This window comes from Bos grunniens, chromosome 12, assembly GCF_055505025.1.
Source record: "Bos grunniens cultivar Pamir isolate PY7600 chromosome 12, Bosgru_T2T1.0, whole genome shotgun sequence".
Taxonomy (NCBI): domain Eukaryota; kingdom Metazoa; phylum Chordata; class Mammalia; order Artiodactyla; family Bovidae; genus Bos; species Bos grunniens.
The window spans coordinates 83,596,501-83,623,451 of NC_141176.1; the positions used below are offsets into that span (position 1 = coordinate 83,596,501).

Here is a 26,951-nt window from a genome sequence, read left to right on the forward strand (position 1 = left end):
CCCTGACCAGCACGCTGTCGGCAAAGGAGGCAGGGTTGTCCACCTCGGTGAAGGCGGGTGGGCCGGTGCCCATGATCTTCCAGCGTACATACAGCACCCCGGCTCCGCCCAAAGCCAGGAGGGTCATTCTGAAGAGGAGGCCCCCTGTCCGGAGCATGCCAGGGCTCTGAAAGGACAGCGCAAGGCCCCCAGTGTTGAGGATTTTTCAAATAAAAGTGTGGCCAAGCCAGGTATAAATGTGCAGCAGTTCTGGCTGAACCTCGCTGACACTGGGCTTTAAAAGGCTGCCTGTTTTAGAATTCAAAGTTGCACGAAGTACTTTGAAAATGGTGTTTTAAGCCAGCGGGTACGTGACATTTTCCACATCTCAGCTGGAGACAAAAGCAGATACTCACCTCTAACGATCTGTCCTTACGGAGGAGCTTCCGGACAATTTCCAGGACATTTAGTTTGCCTATCACCAAGATGTCGAAGATGGCATTCAGACCCTAAGAAAGCAAAGCAAGGAATCAGCCATGGGACAGCCTAACTGATCAGGTAGCCAGGATACGCCACAATTCTATTGCAGAATCTAGACGAGAAGTGTCCTGATTAGATCACCATAGATAATCTCTTCAGCTCTAAAAACAAAACAAATCCTATGATTCCTATGAAATTAGCTCATGATATTTGTATCAAATTTACTTATTTATTTATTTAATTCTTGGTTACACTGGGTCTTTGATGCTGTGCACAGACTTTCTCTAGTTGTGGTGAGCGGGGCTACTCTGGAGTTGTGGTGTGTGGGCTCCTCATTGCACTGGCTTCTCTCGTTGCGGAGCACAGGCTCTGTAGATGTGACGCGCAGGCTTAGTTGCCTGTAGCATGTGGAATCTTCCCGGACCAGGGATCAAACCTGTGTCCCTTGCATTGGCAGGCCGATTCTTTACCACTGGACCACCAAGAAAGTCCCATCAGATTTGCCATCTGGTAAATCCCCTGTTAGTCACAGGTCCATAGCCTGCATGCAAGAGTATGATAAGATGCAGGAGAGCTAGAGCTTTGGGGCTCCCAGGAGAAGTTCTGCAGAGGCCCCCCTTACCATTTTTTTTTTCCCTAAAACTGTCCCAGAGTTGTAGCAGAGCCAGTACCTGTGCAGTGGCCATGCCTAAGACGATAAGGCAGCCAGCAACCTTGAAAACCCAGCCATGTAAGTAATTACACTTCAGGAACCTGGGGGTGCTGCCTGATGAGGGCATGTGCCCTGGAAGAGAGGGAACAGAACATACAGACTCTGGTGGGGCTGCAGAGACATCCCAGGCTCAGACTCCTTGTCACCCACCAGCTCTCCCTTCCTGCCTGGCACACAGCCAGCCCCACAGGGGAGCGTGGTCATGTGACTGAGTTCTAGCCAATGGGATGTGGGCAGAAGTGATTAGGCACCTCTTGGAGGTTTGGGCACAGACCAGAGCACACCCCACCCTTGGTTTCCCATCCAGTTGGCTGTGGAGGAGATGATGGAGGTGTCTGGAGTGGTAGTGGAAACCACACCCTGAGGATGGCAGAGCCCCACTGTGTGGAGGATGGCCACCTCTGCCCATGACTTTTAGGGGGATGACCAATAACTCCAATTATGACCACCTCTACCCATGACCTTTAGGGAAAAGGCCAGTAACTCCAATCAAGACCAACTCTACCCATGACTTTTAGGGGAATGACCAATAACTCCAAGTATGCAAAACCCCTGGCCCTAGGAAGTGTGATACTGTAGCTGCACTGATGCTAACAGCTTCCAGCAGCACCACTGCAGTTCCTTTCTAGTAGGTATGGCTGCTCTTAAAGCTCTGACACCTGTGGTTACAAGCTGAGGGCTCATCTGGCCTGGACTCTACCCTTTACCCTGCAGTGGACTTTCCATAAATGTGGCTGCTGTAGACAACGCCATGCAGCTGAACTCCCTGTTGGAACTAGGCAGAGCGGTCAGAATATACACTGTATGGATGGTTCAAGCTGCCCTTCTATGACATGGGGCCTTCGAACACAGAGCTTCATGGCAAAGAGGATCAATCATAAGTCATCAGAAGCCAGTGGTAATTTGTGGTTTTCAGCACAAGGGTGACATCTCTCCTCAGCAACCCCCATACATGCTGGGAGCCATTAATTATCCAGTACACAGGCCAGCGCTGGGTTAATCACTTCACAGAATCCTCATTTTATTCACCCGTGTGATGCATGGTTGTCCTGGGTCAGAGGACCATTTCTGCCCGGGTGTGAACCATTTTCTAGAAGGCAAGAAGCTCCCTGTTGAGCTGCGCTGTCTTCTTATGCCACGCGTTTTTCTGCCTGTGAGCAGCTATAGGACAGTCACCCAGTGCTGATGTGGTCAGGCTGTCATGAGGACTGAGCCCAACGCGAGTCTTGGGCTCTCTCCCTTCCCATTTAAACACGTCATCAAAATGGCCACATTCTAGTCAGATTTTTGGAAACCTGCTCAACATCACCCTATCTTTATTCATGAAAATTCAACCTAATTTTTCAGTGCTTTTCTTAACGGAGGTGGGAGTCGCTTGGGGGCCTTGTGAAATGCAGGTGCCACAGCAGGCCTGTGGCAGGGGGAGGTCTGAGATCCTAAATCTCTAATAAGCTCCCAGATGGTGTCAACGCCACTGGTCCTCAAGCCACACTTTGAGACAAGCAAGATTCCAGGACGGCAGTTCTCACAGAATGATTTTCACCCCCTACCAGGGGGGTGTGCTTGGCAACGTCTGGAGACATTTGAGGTTGTCACAACTGAGGGAGGAGGTGTCCTTCTGGCATCTAGTGGGTAGAGACCAGGGATGTTGCTAAAATATCCTATGATGCACAGGACACGCCCCAAAGAAAGAATGATTCAGCCTCAAATGCCAATAATGCCAAGGTTCAGAAACACTGGTCTAGAGCAATCTTTTAAAAAAGTAACTCATGAAGTTCTAGTATCTTTGCACAGCAATTCTTTCTATACTGTTTCCTAGCTAGCTGACCTTAATCGTACAGATTGAATCCAATAAAACCATTTTATCTTTGCCTCAACTGGTGTCCAGCCCCAAAGAGCTTGGACCTGGGAAAGGAAGATCCTTTCCCATGGCTTCCTACATGGGCATGCCCCATATCCCTAATGTCTCAGTTTCCCACTGATAACGTAAGGCAGGAAATTAGCTAGAACAGAGAAAGAGTGCATTTCCATGCCTCTCCCTTCCAGGGGCTTCTACTCAGATCAGACGTAGGGGGCGCACATCTGGACCCTTCAGAGCCCCCTCCTGTTCCCCCTGACATTTCCGGACGAAGGCAAATGTAACATAACACACACCAGTGCTTGTTAATCAGGACCAGAGACAGCAGTAGGGTCACAACATGGCTGTACTTAGGACTGCTGCAACATGAGAGCGCCCCAGAAAGGCCACAACGCTCTTTCTTTCCTCCAGGACCTCTCCACAGGGGCTAGTCACCTGCTCTTCAGACGTGTCCCTTCTCCGTGCCCACCAGCTCTAATGAATCAACTGAGACACTCAGTTCCCACCTGAATCACCGGGAGCATGGTGGCACCTGTAACCGGTCCAGAGGCGGCTAAGCTGAAGACCGGCAATAGGGGTACAGCAGAGGGGTCCCGCCGGAGGGCAGTGCACAGTGTCTTCACGGGAGGGAAACGGGTGTAGGGAGCAGGGCTACCCCACTGAAGGTGCCTGGGGTCTTACCAGCACGGTGATTCCTTGCTCTTTGCACAGCATGGCCACTGCTCCCAGGAGGATGCTCAGCAACACCCAGAACGTGGAGTGGGTCCCCTCCTTGTTAGCTGCCGACCAGGAGAAATGACAAACACAGAGTCACACGACTCAGCTCAGTCTTGGGAGCTCCTGGAACTCAAATTCTCAGTGTGCACCTTCGACAGTCACCATTTAAAAACACAGTTTGGTATTCGGATGGCATTTCTCTGTGGGCCAGCGTGTTAGATCCACATTTCTGGTTAGATGGTGGTAGCTCAGCTGGTTACGGAGAAGGCTATGGCACCCCACTCCAGTACTCTTGCCTGGAAAATCCCATGGATGGAGGAGCCTAGTGGGCTTCAGTCCATGGGGTCCCTAAGAGTAGGACATGACTGAGCGACTTCACTTTCACTTTTCACTTTCATGCATTGGAGAAGGAAATGGCAACCCACTCCAGTGTTCTTGCCTGGAGAATCCCAGGGACGGGGGAGCCTGGTGGGCTGCCGTCTATGGGGTCGCACAGAGTCGGACACGACTGAAGTGACTTAGCAGCAGCAGTAGTAGCAGCTGGTTAAGAATCTGCCTGCAATGCAGGAGACCCAGGTTTGACCCCTGGGTTGGGAAGATCCCCTGGAGGAGGGCATGGCAACACTTCAGTACTCTAGCCTGGAGAATTCCATGGACAGAGGAGTCTGGCAGGCTATGGGTTCGGAAAGAGCTGGACGTTTTGGACTTTTTTTGTAACTCAGATACGACTGAGTCACTAACACTTTCACTCTCTTCGTGGCATACACATCCCCTTCTCAAGGGTCCCCCAGCAGGAGCCCAGAGCCTTCAGGAGGCATTGCAATGCAGCCCTGGTACAAAGACATCTCAAGGCAGAGTTCCCAGGGGCGAGGTCCTTCTTCCCAGCCCACCGGTCACCTAACAGGCCGTTCTGCCAGCTTGTGCCGAGGACTCCCACTGGTGGAGGAGGCGCTGCATCTGGCTACCCCCCTCTGCTCTGAGAACCTCTACAACTCCCGGGGTCGGGATCCAGCACTGCTCTGAGAGCGTCTACCACTTCCAGGTGGAGTCTGGGCTCTCTGAACCCCAGATGCCTTAAGAACACCTGCTCTGCTACCAGCGTGGACGAGTTCTGAAGGATGCCGGACCACTGAGTGCACCTGCACAGATACTCAAGTATCAACAGGAAACCGAAACCTCAGCAGAAATGTGACTGTGGCAGTAAGCCACCTGCTCTGGGTGAGGCTGGGCTCCAGGAATGATCGATGGTCCCTGGACACCTTTTGATGATGGACAGGGAGGCCTGGCGTATGTGATTCATGGGGTCGCGAAGAGTCAGACACGACTGAGCGACTGAACTGAACACCTTTTGAGGAAGGAGGGTCTGCTCTCTACCAGCAGAGGGTGTGGAGGATGCAATTCCGGGACCAGAGCTGACCTGCTCCCAGGAGGAGAGGAGAGGGCACGTGCGATACTCCTCTCTGTTCTCTGTGAGGCCCTCAGCTCCTCACCGAGGTCGATGGTGAACAAACATTTTATAAAGACCTAAGTGTGAGGTGGGGCAAAGTGAACCTGCTTGGAGGAGGTGCCCCTGGGTCTTGGGTCAGCTCTGCCTAACCAGAACTCCTGGCCTAAATTCAGCACCACCATTCACCACGTGACCTGGAGCAAGTTACTTCTGCAGCCTCAGCGTCCTCATCAATAAAATGGGTGCAACAATAACTGTATCTTCCCTACTCGAGTGAGAAAAAAGGTATACAAGAAATACCTGCCCATTTGTGTTGAAAGTTACATATAAAAGTTGCTTGTACATGCAAAACATATCCCTGGAGAACACTTAGGAAACCAACTCCAGTAGTTTCTAAACTGTTTTTTTTTTCTGTACCATGCAGCTTAATCTTAGTTCCCTGACCAGGGATCAAACCCAGGCCCTGGCAGCCAAAGCGCCTGTGTCCTAACCACTGGAATGCCAGCGAATTCCCTCTAAACAACTTTAAGAAGAAAAATTTGGATAGGAGAGGGAAGAAGTCTTACTTTTCACTGCAAAACCTTTCATACAATGTACATTTTTAAAAACTATGTGCATGAATTAAAACCATACTAAAAACTAAACATCAAAAAACCAAACAAAAAACCTTGGTAGACTGCTGGGACCACAGAAAGCAGTCACTGTTTGTTGCACATAAATCAGCAAAACCAACCCAGGTTCAAGGGAGAGGGTCTCCAATGGGGCTTTGATGCAAGGGGGTGACTGATCTGTCACGATGTCACCAAAATGTTCCAAGCTCACTATGCGGTGACAAGATATACCGTAGTTCTCATTAAACTGCTTGAGCAGAAAACCAACAATTAAGGTACGTATGTGAGAGAGACAGGGAAACAGAGAGATGCATCCTGAATGAAGTGGCTATCTGGGCGTCATCAGCAAAGCCCCAGACCAAAGTCCTGGGCTCCCTGTCCGGGATCGGCTGCGGGGTCTGGATGCTGCTAACCTGGAGCTTTCCACGTGTGGCTGGAAACTCCTCTCAGGATGCTGAGGGGCTGCACCCAGCCAAGCCCTCTGGACTCTCAACAAACTGTGAGCAGGACTGACCCCTGTGCTGTCTGAGGGCCCAGTCGGCTGGGAAAACGTCCTCACTCACACATAGGCCTCGGGGGCTGGAGATCTGGAAGTCAAGCCAAAGGACATACAGGCTGACACTGTCTGATCTTTTCAGCTTTTCTTGGAAATCTCTGTCGGATTTCCGGGATTAATGTACAAACAGGCAGAACTGACAGAATACAAAAAAGTTTTATTTGGCTGTACAGTCGAGGCACCCGAAGGCTTTTCACCAGCCCAACTGACTGATAAAGCAGTAAAGCCTCACTGATTTGGACTCCACTGTCCCGAATCAACCAGCACTCTTGTTTTAAGTCTTTCTCATCTGCTGCTTCCTGCCGTTGACAGGATGAAGGGGTCCCAATGCTGAAAACAGCACTTAAGGCCTTCCTTACGGGGTGACACAGCCTCTCCAGGTTCCCTGGGTCTAAATTCCAAGCACACAGGCCAGTCTACTCTCACTGGGCTTTGCATGTTCCCTTTTCTTAGGCTAGAACGCCCCAGAAGAATCCTGTGGCCGTCAAAGGTCACTTAGGCTGTGTAACCTACACTCCTGGGCAGCCTCCCTTCTGGTTCACTTGTTTTATTCACAGTTGCAACAACAGCAAATGGTCCTACTGTGTGCACGCCTGACTGCCCAGTAGCAGGGTCTGTCCCATGCACCGCGGTGCCCCTAACTGACCCCCTACATTAAGTCAGGCCCAGCGGTAGCCCCCTAGACGGCCCTCAGCACAATCTGCCAGCGTGTTCTTCTCATACTTCACTACAAATGCTGACACGTGGGCCAGTTCTCAGCACTGTAGCATGCTCGGTGCCTCCCTTGTTTCTACCGCCCCGCCCCCCGAGAAGCCAGCAGCCCTCCTAGCTCTCAGCTGTGATGACCCAAAACATCAGGCTTTGCCAGATGTCCTGGGTGGGAGGGGATCATGCCCAGTGGAGACCATTAAACTAACTAGTGCCACTCACAGCGTGTGGGCCTGCCCTTGGATTTTCTAAGAAAGGCAGATGCTCAGGCCCCCCCAGCCCAACCAGACCCTTGGACTCAGAGACTCGAGGGTGGAGCCTCACCAGAAGCCTGTTAACCAGCCATCCAGGTGATTCTGATGCCACAGGCTGAGGAGCATCAACCTCGGGGGGAAGCTTGCTCATAGTTGCATCCTGGGTACCAGGCCTGGCTCACTGGAGCATCTTCTCCAAGCACCAGAATCTGGGGCACCTGATTACCTATCAGGAGGGGCAAAGAACTGACAAATCATAGAGCCATAATGTAGGAACAGCTGGAGTGCTTCCAGGAGGTCGTGCCTGTGATCTCCCTGGCAGTGATGGCAGAGTGGGAATCCCTCCCAAGACGCTGCAGGCAGGGGGCCACATGGCTGTGACTTCAAGAACGGATAGTCCATTTCAGTTTTAACTTCGAGTGAGCTCATGCCTGCCTTCTACCTGCCTCCCACCGTCCTGAGCAGCATCTCTCCAATATCCCAGGTGGCACAGTGCCTAGAAGCCAAGTTGTCTTTATTGAAAACCATGGTATATCAGAGTATTTAGTTCCATCAAGCAAACTAAGGATGATTCCACTCGTAGAAATTAATTACACTATACATGTAACACCAAGAGATCACAATTACGAGCCCCAACCCCAATACTCCTGTTACATTAGACATGATTTCATTGGGGTATTCATATATTTATTGGGATTTATTATTTTCTTTGGGTTTCCCTCAATAGCTCAGTTGGTAAAGAATCCACCAGCAATGCAGGAGACCCTGGTTTGATTCCTGGGTTGGGAAGACCCCCTGGAGAAGGGACAGGCTACCCACTCCAGTATTCTGGCCTGGAGAATTCCATGGGCTGTATATAGCCCATGGGGTCACAAAGAGTTGGACATGACTGAGTGACTTTTACTTTGAGCATTTGCTAGCAATCAGCAGCAGACAAGTGTTTATAGACACCAAGGCATTGAGACCTTTAAAAAAATATGGCCAAAGTAGAGGTAAAGCTAATGGATCACTTAATTCCTCTTAGGATGTGATTTTGAGAAAAGTCCCACAAGTTTTAGCAGGTGAGCACAGGGGTCCAGGCCAAGCAGCGGCGTCACGCTCACTCCACATCACGCCAGAGCATGGCATCCCACGCCTTCTGCCGCACGACAGCGATAGGTGGAGGGGACCCCACAGGGCTCGCCCTCTCCTCTCAGTGTAGGGTGTTCCCTCAGCCCTTCCTCCTGTAACACGTCATGCTGAGTCTGAGGCCAACCACTTTCGGGATTTGCTCGTATCAGCAGTTTATGTGCAAATGTGTGTGTGCTCAGTTATGTCCGACTCTTTGCAACCTCATGGACTATAGTCCACTAGGCTCCTCTGTCCATGAAACTTTCCAGGCAAGAATACTGGAGTGGGTTGTCATTTCCTCCTCTAGGGGATCTTTCTGACTCAAAGGCAGGTGGATTCTCTACCACTGAGCAACCCAGGAGTCCCTTATATGCAAATAGATACCCTTTAATTATAAATGAACACATTAATTACCGTGGAGTCTCCCACCCTGGCTCCTGCGCCCTTGAAAACCCCACACCTCAGACCCAGCCGTTGTTTTCATATCCACGAGGCATCAGGTTCAGTAGTTCACTAGAAACCATGATGGAGGGACTTCCCTGGGGTCCAGTGATTAGGACTCCGGGTTTCCACTGCAGGGGGCATGGGTTCCATCCCTGGTTGGGGAACTAAGATCCAGTAAGCCACATGGAGTGGCCAAAAAAACCCTTCCAAAAACAAAAAAACCAAATGGACTGCTTCCCGCCTCATCCCTTTAGTGGAATTTGATTTTTTTAAGCTTCTATTCCCACAGTTTGTGTTCAGATGTCTTGACACATACTATGATTTCCCAGTGTAATGTTCCCTGATCTTAACGTTTTAGTCCCTTGATCATTTTACATTTCTTCCTACAAAAACTGAATTAGCTTGTGTTTTACTTGACTGTAACATGGATTAATTCCACCCCGCCCTCCACGGCTCAGTAGTTTTGGATAGGAAAAAAATTCCCAGTTCCTCCATTAAAACACCCAAAGGACTGCTCTTGAAAGCACTCTGTGAACACAAAGGTAAACTACCCCAAGACTCACATTCCACTTGCCTGGAATTTAAAATGGATTTCTCCTTAGATGGCTCAATCTGAGATTTTACCAAAAAAAGAACACATTAAAAAACCACAACCTCCAAGTTCTTTGACAGCCTTCTCTCTAATCTCACCTCATAATTCCACCACACCACTCAAACTCCAAGTTTCTTTAAGGGACTCAGGCTCCCTCCACCTCTCAAATCCTCAGCAAATTGTTCTGGGAGCATCCTACTCTTTAATTTTCCTTATACTTCTGGTTTGGTTCCAGTATGGAAACATGTATAAGAGGATGACAATGATTCTGTGCTGAAGAAGTTTTTTCAGTTTCAGTGATTATTAAATATGAGTGTCACTTTCCCAGCAATAAAGAATCTGCCTGCAAGGCAGGAGACCCGGGTTCGATCCCTAGATCAGAAAGATCCCCTGGAGGAGGGCACGGCCATCCACTCCAGTATTCTTGCCTGGAGAATCCCGTGGACAGAGGAGCCTGGCGGGCTACAGTTCACAGAGTCGTAAACAGTCGGACAAGACTGAAACAACTTAGCAGGAAGGCAGGTCACCTCTCAACAATGGTAATTTCAGGGCTCATTTATAAACCAAGCAAAGGCTTTACATTCGGAAAACCAACTCTAAACCACCACGGTCCAAGAGGAGGCACGGTGGTTGGGGAGCACTTGAAATTTACCTGGTCCCTATTGAGACATGTTGGAAGGATCAAACTCACTACCTAATTTCGAAGACTCCATATGAAAGAATGTCAGCAGCTCCATAATCTGTATACTGATTACATGTTACAACTACAATATTTTTGATATTTTAGGCTAAGAATCTATTGTTAAAATTCAGCTAATCTAGTTTTTTCTTTTTGTATAACATGGGCTACTAGAAATTTTGCGATGACCTGAGGGCTCACATCGTACTTCCTACCACACAGCACTGTCAGCGTCACATGCTCAGAGACCCAGCTCATCCATGAAATGATCTATACGGCTGTTTATAATCCAAGTCTGCCTTCGAAAACTCGGCAAATAGGAAGTGACTTGCTTATTAAAATTCACTTCTTTCTCCTCCAGCCCCTACCAGATTAGTCACTTGATTTGCTATCAGGAGTCATGAGACAGCATGCACACACTTCAGTGTTTCTGCAATCCAAACTGGAAAGCTGAGCTTAACAGCTGACTCTTAAACTGGAGAGTTAGGGCCCAACCCTTCCATATAACTTCACAGTCAGCCCCCACTGTGTTCCTTGGTATTTGCTGGTCTGTATCCGGGGATTCAACCAACTTTTGGTTCTGCGATATTGAAGTGCATATTGAAAAAAATCCACCTACAAATGGACTTGTGCAGTTCACACCCATGGACTAACTATACTTTTAAACTATCTCATATAAATCAAAGGGGTCCTCTTTACAAATGTGTGGAAGGGAGGTGCATGATAAACCAAGGCCGGCCTACAAAGTATTGATAAAGTATCTCTAGTACTGGAGACAATCAAGAAAAGCCTTATAAAAATTAAATAATCAACTGGGAAAGTGGTCCTGAGTTTAGGGACAGCACAGCCTAGTAGACTTATGGTCATAAGACCTCCTCTAGCATGGCACCCCACTCCAGTACTTGTGCCTGGAAAATCCCATGGACGGAGGCACCTGGTAGGCTGCAGTCCATGGGGTCGCTAGAGTCGGACACAACTGAGCTTTTCACTTTCATGCATTGGAGAAAGAAATGGCAACCCACTCCAGTGTTCTTGCCTGGAGAATCCCAGGGACGGGGAAGCCTGGTGGGCTGCCGTCTATGGGGTCGCACAGACTTGGACATGATTGAAGAGACTTAGCAGCAGCAGCAGCATAGTTTTACCATGTACTTTGCCAAATTATTATTTTCTTTGAGTATTAATTTGTCAAAGTGACTAATGCGAACAGTTGCAAATATATAGAGCATAATCTAGATAAATCTGGACTTGTGTTTTTGTATGTTTTTACTTAGTAACTAATGTAAGCTATTCTTTTATTCCCAACTTTGAGCATTTTATTTTTATTTATTTAAAAAAATTTTTCTTTTTTTGGTCATGCCTCCGAGGCATGTGGGGATCTTAGTCCCCAACCAGGGATGGAACCTGCACCCCCTGCATTGGAGGCACAGAATCTTAACCACTGGACACCAGGGAAGTTGCCTGATCATTTTAATAAGACAGTTGAAACTGAAAACAGTAGGCCACCTTGCATACAGCTGGCACTCAATAAATACTGGATGAGTCAACAGTTTTATTTCGATGTCTATTAGAAGCTTTACTATATTATTATATTTCAAAGGCAATTATGAGATGTAATTAACACCGAAAAGTTAGTAATTTATTAATGTGAATAAATACAGCCGGAAGTTCTCTTCTCACTTTTTAGTCTTTGAACCTCCTCACAACGGAATAATCTCTGTCATACAAGAGATTCTTTTTTAAAATAGTTTTTAAAAAATTACATAATATTAAAAACTTAGGAAAAATGGATCATTTTCATTTTAGAATTAACAGCTAAAAACAGTAAAAATAAATCCTGAGAGGTGGATATCACCTCCAGTACAACTGCATTTATGAGTACTTTTATTCAAAAAGTCTTACGCAAATAGGGAGTTCTAACTGATGCATCGTTCATTGTTTACTCGCTCAGTCGTGTCAAATTCTTTTGTGACCCCATAGACTACAGCCCAACAGGCTCCTCTGACCATGGGATTTTTCCAGCAAGAATATTAGAATGGGTTGCCATTTCCTTCTCCAGGGGACCTTCCCCACCCAGGGATCGAACCCGAGTCTCCTGCACTGCAGGCGGATTCTTCACCCCTGAGCCACTGGGGGAAGCCAAAGTGGTGTCAAACTCTGTGTAAGTGTCTCAGGCTAAGAACTCTCCATCTCAAATCTGTCCAATCTGCTAAGCTTTAAGCAACAATGGTCCAGGAGAGAAAATGAAAAAAGCAAACACAAAAAAACCCAAAAAACTATTCTTACAGCATGCAACATCTCTCACAACTTGCTCTAGGAGTACTGTACAGTGTTCGCAAACATCAACCTTTTATAATCCACAATTTCACAAAGACTGGCTTGGAAAATGCTTTCCTTGTTTCCGTGTCTGTCTCTGAGGTAAGGCAATCCCTTTAGTAAACCGAGGCAAAGCCTGAGGGGCAGCAGGGGCGGCGGCGAGGGGAAGGAGCACGGTGGGGGAAACAAAAACCCCACAAGCAATAACAGCAAGACCCTGGTCAGCGCCAACACTCCCAAAAGCCTAACAGATGTGAGCAATTCAGGGAAGGGCTGAGTGGCGGACTTGGCACGGCGCTCGAGTGGGGAAGCTGTCGTTTCAGGGGGAAAAAAAAAAAAGCATCGCACGCCAGTAGCGACCGTCTTCCCCAATCGACGCCCACGTCTCGCCGCCCGGAAGCCGGCGTGCGTCGCGGTGCGTGGACGGAAGTCACTGGACTCCGTCAGGCTGCCCCAAGCTCCCTCGGTCAGACCCCAGAGCCGCACAACGAGCATGCGATTCTCCTTCCAGGAGTGGGAGCCAAGCAAGCGGCGCTTCCACCCGCGGAATGAGGCAACTCGGAGGCCACTCTCCTAACTAAAATAACGGGGGTGGGGGTGGGGTGGACATTTTGGGAGGATCGAGCCCGTGTAGCAACCCTGGAGAAAAGAGAACGCACGTGAATACCGCAGTCATAATTCAAATGGCAGCAACTCCAAATCTACAAAAAAAAAAAAAGCGTCCTAGACTATGTGAGTTACACAGTTGCCCTCATTTATTTTAAGCTGTGTGACTTAACTTTGTGTAAGCCAAAGACAAACGTGTCTTGAATCAAAGTGGAAAAGAGCAGGAAATGAGATCCCAAGAGTCAACAGTTATCCTGTTTTAGCTGCCTGAACTATGGTGCGACCGTCTTGTGTTCAGTCGTGTGCGGTTCGTTGCGACCCCATGGACTGTATTCCTGCCAGGCTCCTCTGTCCATTGGATTTTTTCAGGCAAGGATACTGGAGTGGGTGGCCATTTCCTCCTCCAGGGGATCTTCCTGACCCAGGCATCGAGCCCACGTCTCCTGTGTCTCCTGCATTGGCAGGCTGGTTCTTAACCTGCAGAGCCATCTGGGAAGCCCTGAACTATGGTAGGGAGAGTGACTAGAGCAAATAAATTTGAAGAACTTAGAACAACTGAGACTTGAGATCTTGTGTTTCATAATAGCTTAGGATTTAAAACGGTTATTCTAGAAATGTACCCATTTCCTTTCCTCTTGAAAAGGTTCTCTCCTCCCCACTATATAAATGAGACTAATGAAATTTCTCTTTGTCATCCCAATTCCCATGAAACAATATTCTAAGGTATTCGTTTATAAAAGACATTGTTTTGGCTCTTCTATCAAGTTTATTGTGCAGAGAGATTATGTATGTGTGCATGCTCGGTGGTGTCTGACTCGTGACCCCATGGACTGAAGCCTGCCAGGCTCCTCTGACCATGGGATTCTCCAGGCAAGGATACTGGAGTGGGTTCCCATTTTTTTCCTCCAGGGGATCTTCCCCACCCAGGGACTGAACCCACATCTCCTGCATCTCCTGCATCTGCAGGCAGATTCCTTACCACTAGTGTCACCTGGGAAGCCCACGCAGACAGATTACCTTTTTCCAATCCAAAATATGTACTAGGCTTTAACAGAGAGAAATATTGACAGGACGTCTCATCATTAGAATAATACTTTTCATTTTGGGTGTTCAGAAATAATAACCAGCGCACCACTGACTTAGTGTTTTTCTTTCCTTTTCCCCTTAAAATAATTATCCTTTTCTATAAGGCTTTTTTCTTCTTTAAAAAAAAAAAAAAAAAGATTCTATTCTAAAAGAGCTCTCTTGGAGCTATTCTACATAAGTACAAAAAAAAAAAAAACAAAAAAACACAGAAATGTTACATGAGACTCTTTTTTCACTCTCAAAAAATGCCAGGATTCCAGAGGTTAGCACAGAATTGCTTGTTACAATAAACTCAGGCAGTTAAAAATTGTCCAGAGCTTTATAATACAGACAGTGCATCTATAAAGAAAGCTAATGAGGTTATTAAAAAGGAATGTATTCTCTGAAAGATCTTTTTACCTAGTTAAATCATTCACTTCAGAACACTCAGTTTTTTGTTCCCTTATAAAAAATATTAAATTTGTTCCTCTGTAAAAAACCTCTCTTAAACTTCAAGTTTATGAGGAATGAATGCTTGACTGTTCTTTGAATTGATGTTCAGATCTGAAAGAACAAAGACCAGGTAACTTAAATCATAGGTTTAAACAACAAATATCATTTATTATTATTTGTATTCAGTAAGTACCAGACTGAACTTCTTCCACAAAAGAGCTTTGATTCTTGGCTGCACACCTACAAACAATATGAGTAGCAGGGGCTGTTCTTAAATCATACTTTTGATGTTTCTACCGTACTTAACACTTTAACAATTCATTAACAGAATTGAATGCACCTCCTATTTATTTTTAATGACTGTTTTGACAAGCTTGCCTCACTGGTCCCATGAGGACAGGGAAGCCGATGAAGACAATTTAGTTGGGGCTGGCTTTGAAGTGAGTTAGACATAAAGGGTGAACCCAGTTCAGCCATATATAGCCGTGTGATCCTGGTGAGTTACTTAAACTCTCTGTCTTACATGTGGACAGCAGGGAAAGTAATTCCATCTATCTTAAAGATACACAGATGACACCTCCCTTATGGCAGAGAGTGAAGAAGAACTAAAGAGCCTCTTGATGAAAGTGAAAGAGGAGAGTGAAAAAGCTGGCTTAAAACTCAACATTCAGAAAACTCAGATCATGTCATCCAGTCCCATCACTTCATGGCAAATAGATGGGGAAACAGTGGAAACAGTGTCAGACTTTGTTTTTTGGGGCTCCAAAATCACTGCAGATGGTGACTGCAGCCATGAAATTAAAAGACACTTGCTCCTTGGAAGAAAAGCTCTGACCAACCTAGATAGCATATTAAAAAGCAGAGACATTACTTTGCCAACAAAGGTCTGTCTAGTCAAATCTATGGTTTTTCCAGTAGTCATGTATGGATGTGAGAGTTGGACTATTGGGAAAGCTGAGCGCCGAAGAATTGATGCTTTTGAACTGTGGTGTTGGAGAAGACTCTTGAGAGTCCCCTGAACTGCAAAGAGATCCAGGCAGTCCATCCTAAAGGAAATCAGCCCTGAATATTCATTGGAAGGACTGATGCTGAAACCGAAGCTCCAATACTTTGGCCACCTGATGGGAAGAGCTGACTCATTGGAAAAGACTCTGATGCTGGGAAAGACTGAAGGCAGGAGAAGAAGGGGATGACAGAGGATGAGATAGTTGGAAGGCATCACCGACTTGATGGACATGAGTTTGAGCAAGCTCAGGGAGCTGGTGATGGACAGGGAAGCCTGGTGTGCTGCAGTCCATGCGGTTGCAAAGAATCAGATACAACTTAGCAACTGAACTGAAGACTGTAACATAATTGCCAACCACACACACATATGTGTGACAGTAGACAGTCAAAAAATGGTAACTTATGTTAACAGGAAACTCCTCTACCTTCATGAGTAAAAAAAAAATTCATGCTGGAAACTCCCTATTAATCTTGGCTAAAAAAATCTTTTGGAACCACTAGCAAGGTGACAGTTACCTGTCAGTCATCTGTCCCAGGAATTAGCAAACTTTGCAAAGGATAGGCCAGTAAGAATTTCAGGCTTCGAAGGCCAGGCAGCCTCTATGAAAACTCCTGACTCTGCAAAAAGCAGTCCTGAGTGACCCCACTTCAACCAGCCCAGCAGAGACAGAATCCTGAATGAGTGGTCTGTCCTTGCTTATGAATAAGGTATCAGTTTATAGGAGGAATCCAAGTGTAAGCATTAGTACATGAACAACAACATTCAGGCCCTGGCAGGGGACCAAACCTAAGCTTTGAGAAGTGCTGTGGCAAAGACTCAAGGAAACCAATGTATTACTATATCAGCTTCTGCTGAAACTGGCTTCCCTGGTGGCTCAGACAGTAAAGGATCTGCCTACAATGCAGAAGACCCAGGTTTGATCCTCGGGTCAGGAAGAGGCCCTGGGGAAGGAAATGGCAACCCACTCCAGTATTCTTGCCTGGGAAATGTCATGGACAGAGGAGCCTGGTGGCCTACAGTCTATGGGGCGTCACAAAGAGTCAGATACAACTTAGCGACTTTCACTCACTCTGCTGAAACAGCCCTGTCAAGCAACCCATAGGAATCGTTCCTCTCACTTTCCCTTTTCTTCTGACTTTCCCTTTTCAATTGATTGTGTTATATACGGAGAGAGTTCTACAGTCATGAACTGAATTTGTAACAGAAGTTGAAATTATAACACTGTTGCCAGGGCCAACATGTATAAATGTATCATACCCAATTTCTACTGTAAGACAACTGGGAAGGGATGATGTAACTTGGAGGTGATCAGAATTCATATAATTAGTAGAGTTATACAGGGATTCTACTGAGTCTCAATAAATGCATTGGTGCTAATAAACAGGCAGTTCAACCCCCGCCACTTTGCATGCATGTGTGCATGCGCACGCGCACACACACACACACACACACACACACACACACACAACTGGTCATTTCAACTCCACTGGGTTCCAGCAACAAAGACTTTCTAAGTATCATTAACATGACAATGAAAAAATAAGAACCTCATGCTCCAGGTGCATATTCATAGCTATACATTTTTACAATTTTTCTATATTTTTCCTCCAACATGTTTTAATTAAAAATAAATGAATAACAAAAAGCTTTTCCCCTCTTCAATTTTACTGGAAAAAAAAAATCACAAAAATCAATCACAACTGCTTTAGCCCTAACAGCAGGAGCTCTTGGTTTCACTACTCAGCAAGATGCTTCCTGAACATTGTGAATGTTGAAGCACAACCTTTGTGTCGTGAAAAAGCAACCGAGTAACAGACATCACTAAAAACAGTTGACACCTTTGACCTACATTCCTTCAAAGTGATAAACTTATAGCAACGGACACCTTCCCACCTGTTAAAACACGCTCGACAGAACAGAAACACGAAGAAGATGCAAAATTAAGAGGGCAAAACATCCTGCTTACTTTCTCTGAACGCTTTACAGTAGCCAAGGAAAGACAGCAGAAAAAACAGGGCGCCCAGGAGGTCTGCACGGCCGACGACACCAGCAACCTTCAAAGAGGCAGAGGAAAAAGATTTATGTTAAAAAACATTTACATGAAACTTTGGAAACACGAAAGCATCCTTAGAAACAGAAAGCCTCACGAGACCCGGCCATCTGTTAAAATGAGCTCTCTGCCTGTGGTGTGATCTGACAACGGACTCTTCACTTTGGGTCTAGGATCTGGGTCAGCTGCTTCCCTGGGAAGGCTGGGTTGACTCCGACCTACTGTGGCTCTTCTGTGGGTCGTACAGAGGCAGTGATGCCCGTGTGCAGGGAAGACTCCATCACTCGGCACTCTGTGCCCACAGCCCTAGAGACCTCTACCCTGAGCAGGTGCCCAGGGTGCACTTTTCCATTGGAAAATGTTATCAGCTCAAAGGGCATGATATTTAAGAAAGAAAATTTGACTGGAGACATGAAAGACAGGTGGGAAGTAAGTGTTACACATCATCAAGGAGAGAGAATAAGACACAGGGATGATGGTTCAAAGCCTCTGTCTCTGTCTTTCCCTCCCTTTAGACCAAAACCAATTAAGCGGGTTAACCTGGAAAGTGGAAGGCTTCAAAAGAGGTTGACCAGTAAGATGAAACAGAGTACGATTTCCACCATTTCTTCTCTGCCCCTCCCCATTTTCTGCATCTGATGATGGCCCTTTTCTCCACCTTAGTGTAAAAGAAGCAATACAAAATGGGTGCTCCATTTCTTTCAAGCTGATTACTCCAACAATTGTTCTCCAAAAGTCTCACGTCAACCAAAGACAGAGAACCGTGCTCCCGAGTACTGGTCTGGTCTACGTGGCATCCTTTACTAACTAGCACCCGGACAGGACATGTATCAGAGCTTGCACTGTGACTCTCAAGGTTTCATTTTAGTTCCTGGGAAGCTCATCTTAAAGTGAGAAGTGTGACGTTGGATCCAAAGTAAAGTCTAGCCTACAAACAGAGGTAAGAGAGTATATTTCACAATGAATGTGAAATCACATTTTACATTTACAATGTAAATATGAAAATCATGTTTACATTCTGTGCCCAGGTGCATGTACACGCCACAGCTAAAAGGAATGCCTTTTAGGAGCAGTTTCCATCCAACCAGCGTGGCTCCCGACGCTGGCGATGGCAAGCTCCTGACACAGGGGCACTCGATCACTAAGAAGATTGGCAGCTGAGTCCCACCTGTGACTGCCAGGCACGTGAAAAAACCTTCCCGGGAAGGAAGCTAAAGACAAAAGGTTCAACAGATCTGGGCCAAGGAGGCCAGTGTGCTGGAGGGGTAAATGGAATGATTACTTCATGAAGGCAGTAAATAGATCATGAGACTTCTGGAATCCTCTGGCCTGTAACTTGCTCAGAGTTGCAGTGCAATCGAGGATGCAATGAGACCCCACAGACAGAGCCTGGCCCACAGTGGGTGCTGGTTCACTGTCAATCTGACAGGTACACATGGTTGGGGGGATTCGGGGGGACAGAGCAGCAGACCAAGTACATGGCAACTTAGGGAGAAGCAGGTGTGGGCTCTCTGGCTCCACGGCCAGCGATGGAGGAAGCAGCTGGTGCCGTGGGCCTCCCATCAGGACCAGAGAGGGGTGTGAGCAGCATCTGCCAGCTGCGGCTCTTCACAGGGCCCGAGGATGGTTCAGCATCCCACGGCCTTTCAGAGGAGACAGTAAGAGAAGCCAACTCAGAGAAGGGCATCCAAGAAGGTCCTGAGAGCAAGACGGTCTGGGAAGCAGGGGCTGGGAATGTGGAGGGTCAGAGAACAAGGTTTCCTGAACTGAGTGAAGGGGAGGGAAGTGGCTTGGATAAATACCAGGGGTAGGAGGCAAAAAGGCCAGTCTAAACCACTTGTTATCTGAGTGGTTGAGGTACATTTAAAGACTCCCCCTAACATATAATGTTGTAAATCATCCAAATCTGGAACAAAAACAAAAAAGACTTCCACTAAAATGAACTTTAAATATCATAAACTCATTTTTAAAACAAACATTCTGCCTTTGGCTAAGTGAAGATACTCCCAGGTCTTAAGGAATGTACATTACATCATCTGAATGAAGAAAAACAGGTTTTAAAAAGTATGGCACTAATGAGAACCTACTGTATCGCACAGGGAACTCTCCTCAGTGCTCAGTGGGGACCTAACTGGGAAGGAAAGGCAAAAAAGAGGGGATGTGTGTGTGAGGATAACTAATTCACCTGCTTTACAGCAGGAAACTAACACAAAATTGTTAAGCAACTATACTCCAATAAAAAGTAATTTAAAGAAGAAAATAAGTCTCAACAAAAAGTGTGACAGGTGTTTCAGTGTACAGAGTATTTAGTCCTTCAGTGAATTTTTGGCAGAGAGATTCTAGATTCTATAGGAAGAAAATTTTAAAGGCTATTCCAAGAAGTTACTGAGTTGAATAGTTTGGCCAATGTGCATGGGTACAAAGAGATTTTTTCTTTTCTGTTATTTGCATTGATATGTATTTTCAGGCAAAGCTTTTTATAACGACTTTTTTTTTTTTTCTTACAAATAACCTGAGACACTCCCATCAGAGTTTTCTGCAGAAGTCCCCGCCATTCCCTGAATCCGTAACATACAAGGTGGTGGCGTTTCCCTACTGGGCACAATTTGCGCGGGAGCCATAGAAGGAATGAGGAAGGGAGGTGGGGGGTGGTATTTCACCACCTGATCCCTTCAGTATAAACTCTGGCTTCACTGGATGAGCAGGAGTAGTAAGGACACCTGGCCGTCCCTCTCTGACACTGCAGTCTGAACTCAAGCAATGTGAAATCCTCACCAACGCCTCGAGGAAAGAAAATCTTGCAGTGGCGCTAGTGTCCTCGGGGAACCCCCTGGGGCCGACATCCTGGTCTCTAAAAGAACAAGAGGCGAGGAAACGCCCTCCGTTAGCTCTCCTCCCTCCCCTGGGGACCCAGCCCAAAGCCCAGAGACTTTATTTTTTGGGCTCCAAAATCACTGCAGATGGTGACTGCAGCCATGAATTTAAAAGATGCTTACTCCTTGGAAGAAAATTATGACCAACCCAGACAGCATATTGAAAAGCAGAGACATTACTTTGCCAACAAAGGTCCGTCTAGTCAAGGCTATGGTTTTTCCAGTGGTCGTGTATGGATGTGAGAGTTGGACTATAAACCAAGCTGAGTGCTGAAGAATTGATGCTTTTGAACTGTGGTATTGGAGAAGAGTTTTCAGACTCCCTTGGACTGCGAGGAGATCCAACCAGTCCATTCTGAAGGAGATCAGTCCTGGGTGTTCATTGGAGGGACTGATGTTGAAGCTGAAACTCCAATACTTTGGCCACCTCGTGTGAAGAGCTGACTCATTTGAAAAGACGCTGATGCTGGGAAAGATTGAGGGCAGGAGGAGAAGGGGACGACAGAGGATCAGATGGTTGGATGGCATCACCGACTCAATGGACATGAGTTTGAGCAAACTCCAGGAGTTGGTGATGGACAGGGAGGCCTGGCATGCTGCAGTCCATGGGGTTGAAAAGAGTCGGACACAATTGAGCGACTGAACTAAACTGAACTGATAGGATGAAACTGAATACTGCTTATTTGCCAAGAAACAAGGAAAGGTGAACAAAAGCTGATTTGTTTTAGGAATGCTAATTTTTAATGACCGATAGCTTTTTCTCAAATATTTGAGTTTGAATGGCTGTCATGGAATGGAGGGATGGGAGATGAGAAGCAAGGTGGGGCGAATTCATGAGCAGGTCCCCGCAGGACGTGAGGACCCACCCACCAGCTCAGCTCGCAGCATGCCAACCTCTCCCTGGCAGGGGTTCATATGACCAGATCTTAAATTCTGTCCCATATCCCTCGGCCATGTGACCGACCTAGGTTAAGTCCCTAATTTGTCCTCCCTGGCTGCTTCCTCTTCTGTAAAGTGGAAATTGTTATGCTGCTCCAGCTGAACCTACAGCGTTTTGGTGACTATCGTATGAAGTGTGAAGAAGTATTTTGGAAATCACAAAAGCTCTCGGCTAACAGAGGAAAACTGCATCAGACCCCTTTTCAGGAAAACAAGGAAGTCTCAGCCTCTGGCTTTAGGCCCAGAAGCTGGGCAAGGTTCACCATTCACACCTTCCCAGTGTGGTCTAATAAGGGACACAGAGTATCGGCAGAGATCACACCACGTGGTCTTTATGAAGTCTCGGCCCATCGCGGACCCTGTGTTTGTCCTAAGGGGGACCTGCTGTCCCCACAAATCACCGCTCTGGGCGTCTGAAAGCTGGCCTTCTACAGCTGTACAATCAGCCAAGGGAAGCTTGTTTTAGGGAACAAACCAACGTGTGGACTGCGTCTATCTTACACAAGTGTAGAGACGGCTGGCAGACGGTACTTACACACTCGGTGTGCACCGGGTGCACGGCAAACAGCAGGGCGGCCAGCAGAGACGACCTGGGGGCCAGGTTCAGCCTCCTGCCCCTGCTCGTGTACTGCAGGCCCCCGAACAGCACGGAGAAGACGTCCACCAGCAGCACGCAGACGCCGCCGTGCAGGGCGATGTTGACGACGTGGAAGCTCACAGGGTGGAAGCCTCCCGACAAATAGTAGTTCATCCTGCAGGGAAGGAAGGTATTCACAGCGGAGATGCAGAAGCACGTGAAATAAAACACGAACCGGCTGGAGGGAAAGGCTGGCGTGTGAACATACTGGAGGAGGAGAGCGTGTGCACAGTTGATAAAAATAGCGTCAAGATAAATAATGCCTGTTAAGCTAAGAAGGGTGAAGATGAGCTAACAATGTAATTAACTGCAGAGGGGAAAACGGGAGATAAGGACCTCTCAGAGGACTGGGACAGAAAATACTTGGAGAGGAAATGCCAAAAAAAAAAAAAGACAATTATTCAGGTGCGATAAAGGCAAGGTTGTCTTTCAGAAAGATAAAACAGACCACACGTTACACAGGCTGCTCCACAGGGAAGCATGGTCAAGTGACTTGTCTATTCTCCCCGTCCCCAACCCCCCAATATACCCCTTGACAGTGTGTCCACCAGCCTTCTGAACAAGGAAGCACTTCCTCCCTGTCAAGGATTCTTGTCTCTTTTTCAACCACGAGTGGTTCTGATTCATCCTTTCTATACTTCTTTTTGTGGCTCAGCTGGTAAAGAATCTGCTTGCCATGCGGGAGACCTGGGTTCGATCCCTAGGTTGGGAAGATACCCTGGAGGAGGGAAAGGCTCCCACTCCAGTATTCTGGCCTGGAGAATCCCATGGACTGTATATATAGTCCAGGGGGTCGCAAAGAGTCAGACACGACTGAGCGACTTTCACTTTCACTTTTGAGGGATCTACACATAGGTTCTGGAGAAGGAAATGGCAATCCACTCCAGTACTATTGCCTGGAAAATCCCATGGACAGAGGAGACTGGTAGGCTATAGTCCATGGGGTTGCAAAGAGTCGGACACAACTGAATGACTTCACTTCACTTTACTTTACTTTACACATAGGTTATCCAATACACCTGAGAAACAGCTATGCATGGGAACTTCTGTGAGATCAATTAATCTATTTAATGCAAACAGCTCCCTGATTCATGGGGGCTGGCAAGATCATCTTTAGTTTCATTTTGTTTTTGGATATTGATGTGGTCACAGAAGTGAAGTATTAGTCGTTCAGTCGTGTCTGACATTTTGTGACCCCATGAACCTGCCAGGCTCCTCTGTCCATGGAATTCTCCAGCCAAGAAGACTAGAGTGGGTAGCCATTGCCTTCTCCAGGGAATCTTCCTGACTTAGGGATCAAACCTGGGTCTCCTGTGTTGCAGGTGAATGCTTTACCTCTGAGTTACCAGGGAAGCCTGATGTGGTTCACAGGAGGAAGATTTATAACTTACTTTTTTTATATAGTGAAAGCAAACACAATTTAATTAGAGACTACCTGTTGCCTCGACATATTGTTTCCTCCAGCTTAAGTTGCAAAGGGTCCAACCTGAGAGGACTGTGCAAAGTAGGGACCGCTTGTCAGAGCATCCTTGCCTTGCCGGGGGCCTGGCAGGTCTCCTCTGTGTGGCTGCCCAGGTCAGTGTCTGCACCGCGGCTGGTATGTCCGTCGGAACCCCTGACCGGGGCCCCACCCGGTGCAATGTCAAGCACAAGCCTCGGGTTTCCCCTCCCCCACGGCCGTCCTGCGGCACCTCACCTGAAGGTCAGCACGGTCAGGGGGCGGTAGGACTTGTGGCTGGTGTTACTGCTCAGCCGGCTGCCCCAGAAGTCATGATGCCACAGGTCCCCCAGAGGCGTCTCTGCGCGGAGGTCCTGCGGGCAACACAGCAGACGGTGGGGTCGGGACTGCGCCCTCCCCCTGGGCAGAAGCCCTCTCTTCCCCATGTCTCCCACCGGTCCTGGGTCCAGCCACCAACACCCTCACGCCCAGCACCAGCCGGGTCTCCTCAGGGCTCCACTGTGCCCCGCTCTGCGTGCTCTCCAAGTGACCTCTCCCACCCACTACGAGAGCCCTACCCCTTCCAGGACCAAGCTGACGACCTACGGGGACACCGCAGTTGGGGTGCTCTGGCCCCTCACCTGCACTCCGCTGGCACATCTCCCAGACGCTGGCTCTGCTCCTGGTCTCTGGTTCCCAAATGGCCCCTGCTGCCACCTGCCCCAAGATGGGTCTGTGCCCGGATGGTCACCCCTCAGCTCCCCAGAGCTCAGCTCCTCCCACTCATCGGATTTCAGCCACTGGGCTACGACGTTCCAGAGTTGATGCAATTCTCTTCCTGGGGGGCCCAGAGCATCCTTGACCTGTCTTCATAGTGCCTGTTTCCCGGGAGGTTTACAGTCATGTGATGCTATCTGCCCCACTGCGCTGGGGCTCCTCCAGGCCTGGGCAACCCCGTGTTTGGGTGGAGTGCACAGAAGGTGCTTGATCCATGCAAAATGAACAAATGGACCAAGCAGCTAAGTGAGGTCACTATCACCCTCTCTCACAGCCAGTATGTAAGGCTGCTGTTTAGCCACTAAGCCGTGTCCGACTCTTTGGTGACCTCATGGACTGTAGCCTGCCAGGCTCCTCTGTCCATGGGATTCTCCAGGTAAGAATACTGGAGTGGGTTGCCATTTCCTCCTCCAGGGGATCTTCCTGACCCAGGTATCGAACCCGCGTCTCCTGTGTCTCCGGTATTGGCAGGTGGGTTCTTTACTACTAGTGCCACCTGGGAAGCCTTTGGTGCTTAATGACGCAAAGGGAAAAGCTTGACGACGTGGGACAGGGGCAAGCTGGTGACCTGACAACCACTTTGTGGGTGAATTTCACTTCCGGTGGGTATCAGCTTCAGGGCCTTGAGTGCACACACCCGCCTCTAAGAGTCCGGTCGCTATGTCACGCGGGTCGTGCAACCCGCCTACTAACTCCGTTTACTCCATTACCCCATTGGGAGTCACGCACTTTTACGTTGTCCCAGAGCTACCTGCTCAGCTGTGGAGGGAGGAGCAAAGGATCTTTCCCTCCGTTTGAGCAGAAAACAAACACCAACAAAGCTCTAAATATTTGATTGGGTGTAGCCCTCACACAGCACCACAGGAAGAAAGGTCAATTTTTCCTCCTAATGATTTCTAGAAAAGATGTGCTGTGTCTCAAATGCTTGCTGACTCCACCGTCTCAAAGAAAATCATCATCTCCATGAACAACTCAACACTACAAGGAAGCATCTGGAAACAGCCTTTAACACCAAGCAACTCCAGGCACAGCCTGTTTCACTTACTGCAGGCACGGTGCCGATGCACAGAGGAGGGCCTGTCAGTAGACAGGGAAGGGGAGAAGAGCAGGCTCGCAAGCGAACAAAGGGGCACAGTGTGACGCTCCTGAAAGCACTGCCAAGACGACGCACGGGTCACAGAGCGCTTCATCTGCCCTCGCTCCCAGAAGGAGAGAGAAGCACAACCTCGTCCCGGGCATCTCACGCAGGACATGGTCCGTGTCTCCCCGCCTCACTCACCAGAGCTCTCCAACGAGGGTCCAGAGTTGACAGTTCATACATCCTCCGGGAGTGGCAGAGCCAAGAAACTCTCAGCAAATGGAATTAAAAAATAATAATGATAAAGGCAGACTTGTCTGGTGGTCCAATGATTAAGAATCTGCCTGCCAATGAAGGAGACACAGGTTCGATCCCTGGTCCAGGAAGATCCCACATGCTGTGAGGCAACTAAGCCCACACACCACAACTCCTGAGCCCACATGCAGCAACAACGGAGTCCGTGTGCCCTGGAGCCCGTGTTTCCCAACAGGAAAAGCCACGGCAGTGAGAAGCCTGAGCAGCGCAAATAGAGAGGAGCCACTGCTCTCCACAACTACAGAAAAGCCTGCACAGCAATGAAGACCCAGCTCAGCCAAAAAAATAAAGGCACAGTCACATGTCCTCACTGGAAAGCAGCTATTAAGCCACGTATCCCGCTGGAAAATAGCTATTAAGCCACCCATGTGACACAGTTGCTCAGAGCTAACACATTTCTTTCGCTCCTAAGCGCTGTTGCAAAAAGCACTGAAACAGAAACATCTGCAGTAAACTGCTGGATGAACTTGAGGGAAATTACAAGTGAAGAACCTGGATTCAAAATAAACACCAGGACTGAAGTCTGTGCAGTGGAAATGGAGCAAATCATTTACAGGATGTTACAAATGAAATGTCTGCCAAACGGTCACCTCCTTACCCCTCGCCCCCCCCCCTCCACCCCCACCTAACTCACGTTCCTTGCACAGAGAATTTTCCTCAACACTTTTAATAGGAAAATGGCTTTCTCCACATTCGGGAAAATCTATGATTTCAAAATTTGCAGAGCATTAAATGCTACAAAGAGATGCCACGATTGTATCTACTAGAGAAAGAGAAAGAGAGAGGAGTGAACTCCTTCAGGTTCTCTTGGCCCCTTAAGGCAGACACAGAACATCGGCTGAGTAGGGATTGGTTTGCTTTAGTCACTAAGTCGTGGCTGACTCTTGTGACCCCACGGACTGCACCCCGCCAGGCTCCTCTGTCCATAGGATTTGCCAGGCAAGAATACTGGAAAGGGTAGCCATTTCCCATCACAAAGGTTCTAACTACGTTCTTTCCACATTCTTTCTCCTCTGGGCTCTCTCTGCCTCCAAGTTTCTTGTTCAGATTTTCTTTTAGCTCAATGAAACCCTTTTCTTCCCTTCCCACAAACTGATTTCTTCTTCCCTACCTCTATAGTCAGAGACTGAAAAAGAATATCATTTCCCCTGCACCCACTGGTGAGCAGAACTGGCTGGGGTTTTGCAAATTCAGCAAATCTGAGTCTCCACACATGACACAAGCAGTGACGAAACGAGCAGGGACGAAACGAGC

At 47.8% G+C, this 26,951-nt stretch overlaps 1 protein-coding gene across 2 annotated transcripts in view; it reads right to left on the reverse strand.

The window, feature by feature from the left end:
* TMTC4 (transmembrane O-mannosyltransferase targeting cadherins 4) overlaps window positions 1-26,951 on the reverse strand; it is a 56,227-nt gene that overhangs the window by 21,718 nt on the left and 7,558 nt on the right. The window contains exons 2-8 of one of the 2 annotated variants that reach the window (XM_086330518.1): window positions 25,584-25,726; window positions 23,786-23,901; window positions 21,988-22,204; window positions 17,557-17,644; window positions 3,711-3,808; window positions 396-488; window positions 2-166 (exon numbers count right to left, since the gene is read on the reverse strand). In XM_086330518.1, the coding sequence (XP_086186644.1) occupies window positions 2-166; window positions 396-488; window positions 3,711-3,808; window positions 17,557-17,644; window positions 21,988-22,204; window positions 23,786-23,901; window positions 25,584-25,625 (819 nt within the window). In that variant the 5' untranslated portion in view covers window positions 25,626-25,726. The remainder of the gene's footprint in view (window position 1; window positions 167-395; window positions 489-3,710; window positions 3,809-17,556; window positions 17,645-21,987; window positions 22,205-23,785; window positions 23,902-25,583; window positions 25,727-26,951) is intronic. The other variant, XM_086330517.1, reaches the window with a different exon arrangement.